The following is a 15,468-nucleotide window of genomic DNA, read 5'->3' as shown; positions in this document are numbered from 1 at the left end:
TGAAAAGAAAGAAGAAAACACAGAGGGCTGAACACACACTACAGTATACTATAGATACTAGACATTTGCTGCCCTGGTTGTTTGTTTCACTGACTAGTCAGGCGGCACATAAACATTTTAGAGCACTTCGAAGAAGCTTTAAAAGAGCACTCAGCCAGCTATTCTGTCTTGAACACAATACCCATATAAAGACCCATATATAGTACTAAGTTAACATTAGACTAGTGGTATTTTCATGACCTCTATAGACCACTGCCTCCACACTACATAAACAAAGGAGCACATGTGATAATTTAATGTCATGTATGCCAGACATGGCTGGTTAAAATAGCATAAGGGTTACAGAGGCCGGTTCTGTTCAGATGTGGGAGAATGTGGATGGGCAAAATGAACGGGAATGCTCCACATTATATTAATACATCTGATCTACATTAGGAGCCTTCGAGTGCTACCTCACCACATTTGTAGGAGGAGGTCTAGGTTGCCTTGATCATCAGAAACTAAGTGGTTCCAAAATCAGCTCTTAACCATATGGTCAATTACTTTATGTACCCTGCTCTGGTCCCCAATGAATATTAAAAACTAGAGCTTTAAGACACGGCTTTTACTGAACCATCGTCAAGTTTGATAGGCCAGGTGATCAATCAATTAAATACTCTGCCTCTGCCCTGTTTGTGTAGGTGAATACAGCTCAGCATATGACCTTGCCCTTAAGACTATGAGGAAACAAAGTACAACAGAGAGTTGCACAGTCACTTATAAACACACACACACACACACACACACACACACACACACACACACACACACACACACACACACACACACACACACACACACACACACACACACACACACACACACACACACACACACACACACACACACACACACACACACACACACACACACACGCTTCTCTGGCAGAGCTGAGAAAAGAACAACCTTGGTTGTTAAGCAGGACACTGGTCTAAAAAAAAAATCCTGAAAGACACTGTGATAATGTTAATCAAATTGTATATTTCAGCATATATTTGCACAGAGTGCATCAAACAATAGATAGTGGAGTGTGGCATTCTCTACTTCATCTATCTGCCCTTTAATGTTCTGGATCAAACTTTGTGAACGTATGACCCAAGGCTGTGCAGCATTGATTGTAAAGTTTTTTTTGGATGAGCAATTCTCGATAAACATAAAAAAGAAGCTACCACATTAAGGCTGAGGTGATATATCCATGTACTGTAACTAACATCATCAGTTATGAACAACGTGCCCACTCAGAGCTTGTAGAGCTGCAGCTACAAAACCTGTGCAGGATCATGTGAAGTGTGGGAATATTTTAGACAGAGACCCATGCTTTGCAAATTGGAAATGGCCTCTCACAGCAGTAAAACCGCTATGCACAGTCACTTGAAGCCAAAGCATCCCAGAGCACTATGTTGACAGCGAGAGACAGCACCGTTTTGTTTACTTTTGCTCCCCAGCCAAGGCCTGATATATTAGGATTCTGAGCAGGCAGAACAAGTCATTTATGCACCACTGCTGTTATGGTCACATAATATTTCAGCATGCATCATCTAACGTTGTGTATTTTCTGTTCCCTTTAACGACCATGTATGACTGCGAAAATGGCTTAAACTAACATTACAGACTGTTCTTACAGTCTGTAATGTTTCCAAATATTTTCCTTGCTGAAGTAAAAATACATTTGCCAATGACTTTCTTAATCTTCTTGCATGTTACTCCGTGGTAAAGTAAATCCATGCCGTACCTAATTGAAGTTTCAAGTCAACTTCTTCGGTAAAAATACAAATTCTCCAGTTCTCCAGAAAGGGTTGCTATGACACATGCTGATTAAATTAATACAAATAAATTATTACAGCCAGACTGCAATAAATCATCCTCTAATGGAGATTATAATATTCAGTTTTCGTTCAATCTGCTGGAGAGGACGTTGATTTATTTAAATGGTCATTTTGAAGCCTGGAATTTGTGCTGCTCTAACTCGTTGTCAAACCTAATTCATACAGTATGAATGGGATGGACAAAATATTAGGAACAGCTCCCTGACTAAGGTAGGGTTTATTGTGCTTATTTATTATTCTATCTACTTACTTTTTATTGTTTTATGTTTCAATTCTGGTTCTAGTTACTTAAGTGTTGTGTGAGTGTATATGTAGTGTATGTAAGATCCTTTGAATTTAAAGTAAGTATTTTTTGATGAGATATATGACAAATAGAGCCTATTATTATTTATATTATTATTGTTAATCATCAATCCATGAAACGTAAGTGACACGAAAATTAGATGACAGAGTAAAATATTTAATTTCTACATATTTTGAACAAAATTAGGGGTAAGATACGTCCACCTTCAACAAAATAGCATCAAACTCACACATGCTTAACTACTGTATGGTATTAAGATCAATATGTACCGAGCAATATTCTATTGTAAATCTGCCAGACTTCGAACAAAGAAACTTGGAACCTTTCTTCTTGAGTCTGTTTGGCACACACAGATACTGTAGAGTGAGTGTTAAGTAAGTACAAACAAAAGCTGCCTGTTGGATCTCCCAACTAAACATAAATAATACATTACTACAATTACAGTAGTGTTTGCCTACATTTTGCATTTCTTTGTTTTAGGTTATCTGGTAAATCTGAGTAGTTTTTCAGGCATGTCTAAGGATTTACAACTCGTCCTGTTATTTATGATTGATCAAGTTGGACTTATGTCAGACATTATTAAAATATCTGCATATCAACTAACAACGTCTAGTTGCATGTCATGGCCCAGAGTCATGTTATTATGTTGTCAAGGCCAATTAGTGATGCTCTTTATGTAACTTTAATTGCAACGTCCTGAAGAGTGTGAGGTTAAAGGCAGTTTAATATCAAATGTAAATGGCCAGACAATGTGGTTTGAATCAATTTACATAAATCATTTTACATGTGGGCTTTTACTTTCATGCAGACTCGATAACAACCATCTATTTTCAATCTGGAATCAGTGTAAGCCAAATCAGCGTAGCCAAAACAAGCATCAATCATCTCCCTCTTTTTCCCTCTGCACACTCGCACAGTCTACACTATACCTCCTACATTCATTCACCTCTTCACACACATGTACACTCATAGTCTCATAAAGTTTGGCTAGGTGTCACAGAAGAGGGATGATGAGTACTGAGGGGAGGAACAACTTACATAAGACTGTGTGTGTGTGTGTTATTGGCCCAATAAGGCCATGGCTCTCCCAGTCACTCCTTATGTTTATACCACAAAGATAGAAATACACACACACACACACACACATACACACACATATCCTCTGGAGAGGGTATTAGAGGAGAGGCAGGCAAATAGAGATGGGGAGAGGAGGGGAGGGGATGGACTGCATGGAGGCACAAGAATCTTCTTTTTGGGGCTTTATCCATCTGCTTTCCTGGTTTGAAGTGAAAAAGGTTGTGTGTGTGCATGCATGTGCATATAAAATATATTGACTTCGGTGTAAAAACTCCTCAAATGAATGCGACTGTGCAACCGCACAAGATTTTGTCATTGTGTGAGACGGCAGAGGAGGGGAATGGGAAGCGGTATTATTAGGCCGATACGTCCCAGATGTTGGCCACACAGGGTAAACTGGAAACCTAATCCCGGGGAGTGTGTGACAGTGCCTAGATGGCTATTTGTGTGTGAGTGTGTGAGAAAAAAGGGAAAGAAATACTTTGCCACTCCTCCTATTTCTTCCTTCAGTCTCCCACCCCTGTCTACCCCACCTCCTCCTACCCGCTATACCCTCATTTCCTCTCATTTAGACTCTCAGAGATAAATGCCATTTTCACACACAATTACTATTTCTGACAATCAACACTCATCAAACTGCTTATTTTGACATTAAGGTCAGTCTTATCATTCATCTTTACTGCTTAGAACTTTCATTCACCCCACACTGCACATATGTATGTATGTATTCTTACCTGCTCGTGGTACTCAATCCCCATGCTGAGAGTGTTGACGAGGATAGCGATCATGATCCCTCGGTTGAAGTATTTACTTTCCACGATCCTCTTCAGTTTTTCTCTGAAGTTAACCCAGGCCCGAACCACTCCGTTTTTGTACTCCACGACCCCCCGCTGCCTGCACCGACCTCTTCTACCTCTCAGATCCCCCCCCTGGATGAGTCATTCAAAGTGAAGCAACCAAGGTGAAAATGTTGATTTAGTGATGTGTTGGATAAATATTGTTTTGTTGAGCAGTAGTCCTTCAAACAACTAAACAACTAGATTTAAATCATCATACTAATCACACTAAACCTACATGCTGAAATTTGGCCTCCATCATTAATTCCACCGTTAATTTAAGCCACTACCTCCTCTACCTTCATCATCACTGTTTATCACTGCACCACCTTGCATTCTGACCTGGGGAAAGTCGTGCAGTCCGTCTACCTCTCCTCTTCCTCCCTCCAGGTCTCCCAGCTCCAGCTCTAAGGTCTCCAGGCTGCGGGCACAGAGAGGGCAGCTCAGCAGCTCCAGGAGCAGAGGGCTGGGCACCACGCCCGCCAGCTGGTACAGGAGCCTCTGGCGACCTGAAGGGGGCAAATGAGTGGAGATGGTCAGCTATGGCAGAGGGATTGTTCTTAGTACTGTCCATGTGATGTTTTTGTCATGGTGATGGTTTGGCTTTATTGAGCAGGACCAATGTGTCACTGTGTGTAAATACAGCTTTGTGATCAAACACTGTTTACACTGGATCCAAGCCAACGGTGCACATTTTAAAATGCAGTATTTGCAGTAATTATATCTGAAACTAGGTTATAATGTTTACAAACAGAATCATATTAAAAGACATAATTGTACATTTTGTTGCCACATAGCTAGAGCTATATAGCTAGCGTTAGCATTGAGCAGTGGTGTGCGGTCAGGGGTAGCAGGGCCAGCACTGCTAGCCCTGTCAAAAATGAAATAATTATTATTTTTTATAATTGAAAAGTGATTCTGAAATGTGTCTGGAGTCAATTACTTGTTCAGTATGCAACTTTATCCAGAAAACGATTGGTTTTGTGGAACTCAAATTTCCCATGTCCTATAAACGCATCACAGCTCCGTTCCTCGGCTGGGGCCAGCAGTAGTTGCATTGCTAGCCTTTGGTCGAAGCTGGACGCTGCTATTGGGTTAAAACGTTGAGTGACAGTATCATCAGCCAATCAGATTTTGATGTGTTATTGACAGAACGCCCCAGGGCCAGCGGAGTTTCTAGTGCTGGCCTTGGTGTTGTCATTGAAGTTAGCCTGACTGATTGGCCCATGGGCAGCTGCGTGATGACGCACGTAGTCTGTTATTCTGGAAAGCTGATGGCGGGTGATTTAACAGCAAGATTTTGTGATACGACTGCGGACCTTTGCAGAAAAAAATTGATTTTTTGCAAGACAGACGCCTAAAATGGATGCTAACTACAAACCAACAAGCTTTGTGTGGCATAAGGTGGGAAACTATGGTACGACTGGTTGACAGCTAGCTCGGAGCACAACAAGCTGTTCTGATGGACATGTCCACTCTTCAGTACAAGCCGTGGTGATGGGTGAGTGCTAGTTTTTTTTTTTTTTTTAACTTTCTCAGATTGGCGCTGCATACTGTTGGGCTAATAGGCTACTGTATGCTTTTGGTGTTGCTTCTGGGTCAAAAACTCTCTGTCTCTCTCTCTCTCTCTCTCTCTCTCTCTCTCTCTCTCTCTCTCTGTGGGTGTGTCTCAACCATTAAGAGATTGTTAATTTTTAATTTTTGTGGGCACGCTCTTTGGCATGGGTCTGTTACAGAAATTGATTTTATTTTTGAAGTGATTAAGAAGTTGGGCAGTAGGTGCTGTTTTTCATGTTTTGTGTCATATGGTGCGTAAAGTGGTGAGTGATCTAAGGGAAGATGATCAGATGGCGATGCTGCACAGTGGTGTCTTGATGCGTTGTGGTTGTTCAGCGGTCGTTGGTGTTGATTAAGTAGTGTTGCACAATAGTGGCATTTAATTTTTTTATTTTTTGGGGGGGAGGGGGGGGGGGGGGGGGGTTGAGGGTGTTACTGCTGGCCCTGACTGAAAGGCCACCGCACGCTACTGGCATTGAGGTAGGGCAGACCATGCTGTTTGTACTGAGAGGCAACAATCTGAAAATCATTCACTGCTGCTCATTAAATTCATTGCTGTGAGTGCAGCATAACTGAAGGCGACTTTTCTCTTCTCTCATCTGGACTATGTTGGCTTTAGTGGTTTCTCTGACTTGTGTCAAAGGAAAGACTTTATATTTTAAAACAGAGCACAACAGGACAAGAGAGGAAGAGGAATACATGAGTGAGACGCCATGGTTTAATGATGAAGCTGGAGGAATATAATGTCAGTGAAATTTTACATGCAGTGCTGAGGGGATGTCCTATTTCAGTACAGAGCCAAAACAAGTTTCTGCAGCGAGTGCTGTGAGCTCGCCCACACCACGAGATCCTGGCTGACTCCTTTCACCCTCTGTTCTCTGACTACATCCTCTTAAAATCACTATGGAGGAACTGCAGAGCACAGCTGAACACAGACAGAGGCAAAACATGACTCCTGGAAACGTCAGCTCCACAAAAAGCAGCTTCAAACAGGACACCACGCTGTTTACATCATTATATAATACCTATAACTATAGAACTATACAATACTACAAACTTTAGAAAACAGTTTAGAGAAATTATGTTTCATTGCCTTTTATTTTGTGAATAAATCTCTCTGTTGATCTAAGCATTTTGATTCCAACTTTTAACAGCTCGTTTGCATGCTCACAAATGCTTTTAGCAAAAAAGATTTGTCTGGCATAAAGGTCACTCAAATTCAACCCAACCCCAAATTATGTTATATTACATTAGGTTAGATACGATTAGATCTATGCTACAATTAGATTTGAGAGTCGCCAATTCGAAAAATATTCCTCAGACCACTGGGAAAGCTTTCTGAGGAGGCTATTCAAACAAACGGGAATCAAACTCTTTGATTACGTTACGAGATTTAGCTAGGGCCGACTTATCTGACAGAGCTAAAAGCAAACATTTGGAGGACAAGTCCAAAAATGACTGACAGCGCCTGGAGACGACATTCCCATGCATACATTTAAACTTTCAATCAGCCGCAAATTGAATCACGGTTGATGAGAGTCAATCTAAATCGTGTCATCTTTTACACACATCAGTGTCTGTGTATGAGTGTGTGTGCTGCTGTTGTCTCACCCCGATTAAAAGTCCTATATAAAAGTGAGTTGTCTTTTTTTTTTTATTGTTAACCAGGACTAAGTTCTATGTAAATACTTAAAGTATCAAAACACATGGGAATTTGCACAGCCCATATTGAGAACTGTAAAAGAAGCTTCAAAACTTTCTGAACTTTTGTGACATCACAACGATACAGTCACAGTCCTCAGCCACTCCCCTTACATGGCTCACCTGGACTAATCGGTCAACTATTTTTTTTGTTTTAACTTTAATTAAAAACACTAATATAAGAGAGCAGTGGCTTTGGTTTATTTGGGCTGATTTCAATGCTGACTGAGTTTTATTATGCTGCAGTATTATGTTTAAATCCGTGTCTTACAAAGAGCCAATCAGAGGAGAAAAAAATCCAACAAAAAACATCTTGTTCTGGCTCAAGCTCGAGAGAGAAGCATGAGAGAAGAGATGTAAAACTATTTGTACATGTTTTTGGAACTTCAAACCCCAGATGTACCTTCTCATGAACATCAAAACCTCAAATAAAACACCAGAAAATTGAAGAACAAGGGACGGAACAGACAGGTCTATTATAATGCTGCTGCTTTTTCATTTTCCTTTGCAACAAACACTGGTTCATGTTGTCTCCTCTGTGCCTGTTCTGTCATTTTCTCTCTCTGCCTCATGCTGTACCCTGAGCTAACCTTCCTTTTTGCCTTCCTCTCCCTCCGCTCTCTCAGTTTTTTCTCACTATTGATCTAATTTATTTTTCTCTCTGTCTCCCTCTCTTAGCCTCTCCTTTGAATCTTTCATACATTATGCCTCTTGTCTACCTTTCTTACCTGTGTTTTGTTTATCTTGCTTTCCACTGGCTACTTCTCCCACTGCTACTCCCCACACGCCATGTTGATTCCCTTCAATCCTCCCGTTTATCCACCTCTCTGCGCTAATGATTGTAACACTTGAGACATGGATTTCCTGTCAGGGCTCTCTAAGTGCTGCTTGAGACAAACGCACACACGCAGCCACAGCAGCCGTTGCCACAGGCTCAGGTCAAAATCAGGAAGAGGACATGAGGTACTTGAAGAAAGAAATGTAGATGAAACCAGGAGACAAAAGTGAGAGTGATAACAAAAAATGTAATGGAGCCCAAGGGTAATGTGAAGCAGCTAGTTCAGAATCAGAGGGAAAATTAAAGTACAGAGAAACAAGGAAATTATTCAAAATGATTCTACTACAAGCAGACATGGGCCTCGTTCAAATATTTTCAAGTTGATCCATGACATTACAGATGTGTACAATGTGTATGTCGTCTTACTGTGCTGTCCCATGAGCTGGTAGAGCTTATTCAACGTCTCCGTGTGCTCGGATGCCGGGTGGTTTGGCGGGTGCTGCTCAGGACTGGGCCGGCACTGCTGGGAGTGAGGTGGTGGCGTCTTACTGCTGTAGCTGCACACAAAAGACGGCAGGATGGTGGGATAGTTCATCCCCCCATTCAGCCGCCCGAGCAACGCCCCCATGCCTTGGGTTACAACAGATGGGTTGCCACCGCCTCCGCCGCCACCATTGCCGTCGCCGTTATTTCCGTTCGTGCTTCCTCTCCGCGCGGGAAACGACCTCATCTCGAGCTCCTCACCTCCCCCGGTACCTCTCTCTCCGTCTATGTGCTCGGAGGTTCCCGCGCCGATGCTGTGCTGCCCCCCGTTGCTGAGGCGACAGTGCTGGTGCTGATGGTGCTGCAGGAGGTTGTGGATCGGCCTCAGCCACAATGCGCTGTTTGGGCCCGAGGCTCCGCAGCCGCGGCTGGAACCGTGGCCGTGTCCATTACCGCCACCATTACTGCCTCCACCGGTGCCATTAGGATTCACCTTTTTACGCCGTTTACTGGGCAGGATAGACGAGACATGAACATGTTGTTACTTCCAGCTCTGTGTTTTTGAGCGTTTACATCTGAATGCATCTCTATAAATAATTTACGCAAGACAGTTCCGTGAGATACACAGTTACCAAAGCCGGCTAAATTAAATGCTCATAATAAAACACATTTTACTTGCCCCACATGACCCATAAAGTGTTGCAAACTGACTCAAGAGGACTTGCAAAGACTGAACTGCTGGGCAAAGCCATGATTAATTTAGCCAGGGGAAAATGTTTGATTATTATTTCAATAAAGGGAAACCTCTCTTGATATTTTCATAATATTACAGAAAATCAATGAGCATGCGTGAAATGGGTCTAGTTGGTAATGTCAACGGCAGCGGGGTGCAGACATTAAGAGGGTGCTGCCAATTTCTGAATTGTTTTTGAATGACCCTGAAAATTATTGAACGATGATGTAAATTGGAAGAGAGACAAACTACTACTCTCTACACTGATTTGAATTTGAATTGAAGCTTTCGCATTCAGCTTGTTTTGAGTGCAGAAGTGATTTGCCTTGGTTTTAGTGTCTAACCTATGCCATCCAGAGTATATCCTCTGCAGCCTGCGTGTAAACTTGCGGTACAGGTGGCTGATGTAGCGCAGCATCTCCTCGTAGCACGAGCCTGGTTCGCTGTAGCTGGCCAGCGTGGAGTCGTTGGACATGTAGCGTGCACGCTGCTCCCTCATCAGGGCGTTCTCCCTTTGCTTTGTCTCGGAGAACTGGGTGGCGATGACCACGAGGCACAAGTTGATCATGAAGAAAGAGCCCACCTGGTGGAGGGAGTAAAGAACAGCTCATGTGATATAACTGAAAATCAACACTGTAGCAACTTCATCAATTAATCCATTTATTTAAGGAACAACTCACTTCAAGGTGTTGAAAGTGTAATAAGAGGCTGTGTTATGGTCATTTATCTATTAAGAAGATGCAGCCTGTTTGACCAGATACTGAGGTCATCAAACTCACTTAGAGAATTATGAGTTTTGAAATACTGTATGCTCTGATGAAATTGCCTTAACAGGAAGCTCGAAACATCCATCTCATCTGCTGTATCATGAAACGTCTACCTAACATCTTATCACTGCATTACTGAAAGCGCAAGACGAGATTAGACAAGCACGCTCTCCATCTTTGTAAAGGATTTCTCTCTCTGACATTGTCATATATCCTCATTCCTGTCTAGCTCAGTTTCTATACGAACCATTGTGTTCATCATTTCCCTCCTCCAGCCATTTCTCTTTCTCACCCCCTCTTCACTTTCCCCCACTTTTTTTCCCCCTCCCTCTCTGCCTCTGAATGCATAATAAGCACTTTTACATCAAACGACAGGCGGGCATGGAGCTCATACAGAATAGTAGAATACAGCCTAAGCTGGGATCTTTGTAAACCCACACAACAGCACGATAAGAGTGAAATTGTACAGGATAAGACATCTACAAGGTCCGACAGAAGGGAGTTCAGCTCTAAGCACAACTTAGTGCTTAATTTTTAGCAGGGTTATTCTGGGTTTTCTAAAGTACAAATACACAAAAATGACAACACATCATACACATGAACATTTTTTTGAGTATTCAGACCAAAATATTGCAAATTTTGTAGAGTTGTATGAAGATGAAAAGGATTGTAGAAATGAGTGGTTCATGCACAACTGGGTTCAGAAGTTGTCTTGGTAAATCCTGACTAGTTTTAATCAATCGAGTCTTGTAAAGTGTACTGAGTGTGCTATGTTTACAAAGTGAGTATTTAAAGTATAATCACATACATGACTAAAAATTCTGAACCAATTTCACCTTTAATTCATGAGTGAAATTTACAGTTAGTTGTTGCTCCAATAAAAAGCCAAGTTGTTTTAGAAAATGACAGCAAGTCAGGATTACACCAGAGACTGAACTGAGCTGGGTTTGGGCTCATTAAATGCTGGAATGATTTTTGCTTGGACCGTGCTGGTCCACGTGGATCTGGCACAGATTTAGGAACCACTCCAACATCTAATGTGAATTCTCTAAAGATTGTTTTTTTCCCGCTATTTTGAGAAACACACTAAAATATCAGAAAAGGTAAACTCAAGGTGGTACTTACAATAATGAGCAGTATAAAATATATAAAATTGTAGAAGGAGTGCGCATCCATGACATAGTACATGATATCTACCCATCCTTCTAGGGTGATGACCTGGTGGTAGAAGCAAAAAGACACAAAGAGAGACAAAACATTAGTGACTTGAAAGAAGTAGAGAACAAAGTTGCTTGCTATTTCTCCCCCAAAAAAAGAAAACATGGGACAAAGCCACCCAATCATGCACTGAATTGTGCTCACAGAGTATTCAAAGCACACAGCAGCCAAATGGACGACATTTCAGCTCTTTAATGACTGTTTCTCTGAAGAAAGTTTGTAGTGTCCCTCCAGCCTTTTATAAGTATATGTTTTTCTGTGTGTGTGCACATCTCTTTCTGTGGCTGCGTGGATTGAAGCCAACATTGTGAGGACATGTTAGCATTGCAAGGACAGTTTGGCCAGTCCTCGCAACTTCAAAGGGCTATTTGATGGCTGGGACTTGGTTTTTTTGGGGTTCAAATTAATTTTAGGTTATGGATTTGGCTACAGTTACAGTAGGTGTTCGTTTGTGATGGTTAAAGATAAGGGGCAAGGTAATGCATGAGGTCCTCGAAATTGTGGCAAGACCAATGTGTGTGTGTGTGTGTGTGTTTGTGTGAGTGTGTGCCTGCCAGGGGACTGACGCGGCTCTTTCATGTAGCCACAATGCTAATGAGCAGTTCAGATGCTGAGACATGAAAGCGGTGGCTCAGCTCAGCTCAAACCAATAATACGCTCACACCTCAACATCTACACCTCGGCTAGCATAACGCATTACACCACAGACAGTCAGAGCACACACACACACACAACAATGGCATGAGTACATATATAAATATATATAAACACTGAACAAAAACCCACCTGCCAACACATGCATGCAGACCAGTGTGTAGATAAAGAATCACACACAAAAATACCATAAAGAAACACCACACATTCATATCACACACACACACTCACATGTACACCCTCAGACCAAGAGATGACTAATCTAATCCCCTCTTCACTGAAATATTCACTAGATTAATACAAACACACCTCTAAATGTGCATATATTCATTCTAGTCAAACAACAATCAAAACAAAAAAAAACCCAAAAAACAAAAGAATAGAAGAACCGTTCATGAAGGACTGTGAGCTGTTGAGTAAACGTGACTGTCAGCCTTGATGTGTGTGTAAACTGTCAATGATCGTGAAGAAAAGGAAGAGAGTCCCTGTTGACATTGGTGATTTAAGAACAGAGACGGAGGCGATAAGCTGAACAAATCACTCTCTGACCACAAGGCTCACCCTCATCCTCTGCTCCCGACCCACCCTGAAGATCAGAGGAAGCTATGGAAGCGTTCGGTCTCGTAATTCATGCTAATGACATGCGTGTGGAGCAGAGAGCACGCTCTCAGGTGTCAACGGTGAGTCACTCAGCCAACACATTGTTCTTGAACACTAAAGGACCGTCTGCCAGAGAACACGTGTGTCTGTGTGTGTGGGAGGTCAGTAGTCATTAACCAGGAGGCTGATAGAAACACCGGCCTATTAACCCTTAGATGCCTGCTCTCATTCCTTATCTCTCTACCTCTTCACATGACGTCCCTTTCTCTTTTCTTCTCTCATCGTTTTATCATTTTGTCAGTTTAAACCATACGTAAGGACTGGGTTTGAGTGATAATTTACATCCTTCTGAAAAACCAGTCGCTGTCTCTTGCAGTACATGGGTCAATGATGTGATGCACCCCAATGTCAAGTGGTGTAACTGGTATTTTTTCATAAAAATCTGATTATATGAGTGCCGGAAATCGTTTGCGTCCATGGACCAACCCGACCACTGCCTCCCGGTTTCACTAGCTAATGGCTAATATTTATAGCTAATCTTTGCACAGATGTCCTCATTTGCTGTTGTAGGTCAAACAGAGACATCAGCAGAAACGAGAGACTTTTCCATATCCAGTTAAAAGTTCCTCGTAGGGGCTTTAAATCCACTGTGGATACAATATTTATTATTTAACATTCTTTTGTGGTTACACCATTTGACATTTTCAGGAGCATTCTGTCTTACTTTTGTTAAAAAGGTTCAAATGTCATCTCAAATTACATAAAACCAACATGAATACAAAATTTAATGCATGCTTTTAAAACATTTATTCATTTATTTTCATTTATTTAAACAACACATTTGTCACTGACTCACATAATGAAATTTTGCCCTGAAGTCAAGAAAAAAATGACAAACAATAAAATATCAAATGAAGTGAATGCTAAAAGGACTCAAACACCTTATTAAGGTAAGTCCAAGAGAATGTTTTGAAATACAGGGTCTAAAACATAAACCCTGACCCTAAACAAACCTGGATATGCCAGACTCCTTTGGCTCTCTCCAAAGACCAGTGCTAGAGATACCTCTAAGGTCAACAAAGGAATCAAGAAGGGAAGCTGCCAAAGTGTATTTAGTGTATTGCCAAATGCTAGTTGGGACCCAATTAAGCCACAGGCTTGGTTGTATTGGGTACCCAACATGACACGTTAACAGCTTGTACTCGGCAGCAGTCCCAGGGTAACCCTGAATTAAATCAATTTGGAGCCCAGGGCTGAAATGATTTCAAAAGCCTGCATTGAAATGTATAATTCATGTTCTTTATATTTACAGATACTGAGGGAATAAAGCTGTAGACTGGGATAACAAGCCGAGCACCTCATTTAACATCTAACATTCCTTCTATCTCTCTGTGTCTGATTCTGAATCGCCATTCCTCTTCTTATTCTGTATCATCTTCTACTGTTTTCATGTCAACAAATAATGTATACTATACAATACTGTCATTAGATTAAATAATTAAAATGCAATAACATTTGATCTTATGATTTTTGAAAATGTAACCAAATATTATCACTTGCAGCATATTCAAATAACACTCTGAAAATGCTAGCTCTCTTTTTCTAAGCATGTAAACAAACTTCTGATCTGAGCTCATCGTGTTACACATGTGTCTGAAATGCAACTTTTGCCTCTACCACACTGGCAGCTACAAGAGAATCATAAAATAGTAAACTGAGTCAGAAATTAAATTTAACATGAAATTAAATCTCATTTTATGCATACATGACTTGAATATTTATCTCATCCATGCCTCAACATGATGCTTTCTAACCCATCTCAATAGAAACAAAGAAAGGACAACTCAAATATTTAAAGCCACTGACTGTGAGCTGAGACCCTCCACACACACACACACACAGAAAAGTTTTGAGAACAGGGATTAGTATGTCTGTATGTCTGTGTGTGCGTGTGCGTGTGCGTGTGTGTGTGTGTGTGTGTGTGTGTGTGTGTGTGTGTGTGTGTGTGTGTGTGTGTGTGTGTGTGTGTGTGAGTGTAGTATTTCTGGGGTCTAATTTGTAGGTAAGACTCAGTACAGCTCTTTGAGAAAGTCATGTTGTGCAAGTCAAAGCCCATTACACACAGAGACAGATCTATCAGTGGGTCCTGGACAGATCTATTAGAAGGCCTGGAATTCATATCACAACAGTGCAGACAGTATGAGCACAAAGACTGTGATAGGAAAAAATCCTGTCACGGTCTCATGGGGAGCTGGGATCAGCAACAGAGGGAAAAGGAAAACATATTCTCAGAGCCAGCGTGTGGAGAGGAAGAGGCTTTCAGGTAAGGATACAGTACATGTCCTTTGACGGCTTAAGTAATTTCTGACAGGATGACTTGGGATATAAGCTGGCTAACTGGAAAGTGGGACAAGAAATGTTCACCCCCAGCGTTCTGTGTTTTAACTTCCATTTACAAACTTGTATTTTATGCTCACCTGGAATATGGCTATCCAGGCGTAGCCGATGTTGTCAAAGTTGACAGCTCCCTTGTGAGGGTTGAGGTTCCCTGGGCGACACACATTATAGTACTGGTTCCAGTTAACACAGCCATTGACGCTGGCCCCTCCCACCAAAGGGGCTAACCCAGCAGCCAGTGAACACTCCGCCCCGCCCTCGCTGTATGGCGGCACACTGTGGCAGCGCAGCATCCCATTCTCGCGGGGGGCCGAGCAGATAAACGGGCTGTCTTCGCCTTCCTCGGACATGTAGTAAGAACTTATGGACAAGTTGTAGATTCTAAAGAGAGAAAAAAGAACAAGATCAGAAGTGTAAAACACAACTGTGGCATCACAATTCATTACTATAAGACATTTCTTATGTATGACTCAAAATGCAGCTTTGCAGGATCTTGAG

At 41.7% G+C, this 15,468-nt stretch overlaps 1 protein-coding gene across 1 annotated transcript in view; it reads right to left on the bottom strand.

Annotated features, from left to right (window-relative positions):
• Window positions 1-15,468, bottom strand: part of cacna1ha (calcium channel, voltage-dependent, T type, alpha 1H subunit a) — a gene marked incomplete at its 3' end in the record, with an annotated part of 106,089 nt that overhangs the window by 27,710 nt on the left and 62,911 nt on the right. Inside the window, exons 7-12 of the mRNA XM_083976375.1 lie at window positions 15,051-15,351; window positions 11,227-11,319; window positions 9,679-9,917; window positions 8,545-9,110; window positions 4,425-4,591; window positions 3,981-4,175 (exon numbers count right to left, since the gene is read on the bottom strand). Of these exons, the coding sequence (XP_083832501.1) occupies window positions 3,981-4,175; window positions 4,425-4,591; window positions 8,545-9,110; window positions 9,679-9,917; window positions 11,227-11,319; window positions 15,051-15,351 (1,561 nt within the window). The remainder of the gene's footprint in view (window positions 1-3,980; window positions 4,176-4,424; window positions 4,592-8,544; window positions 9,111-9,678; window positions 9,918-11,226; window positions 11,320-15,050; window positions 15,352-15,468) is intronic.

This window comes from Trachurus trachurus (genome assembly GCF_905171665.1).
Source record: "Trachurus trachurus genome assembly, chromosome: 8".
In the NCBI taxonomy this organism is placed as follows: Eukaryota; Metazoa; Chordata; class Actinopteri; order Carangiformes; family Carangidae; genus Trachurus; species Trachurus trachurus.
The sequence above is the reverse complement of the archived record's forward strand: the minus strand, read 5'-3'. Positions and strand labels throughout refer to the sequence as shown.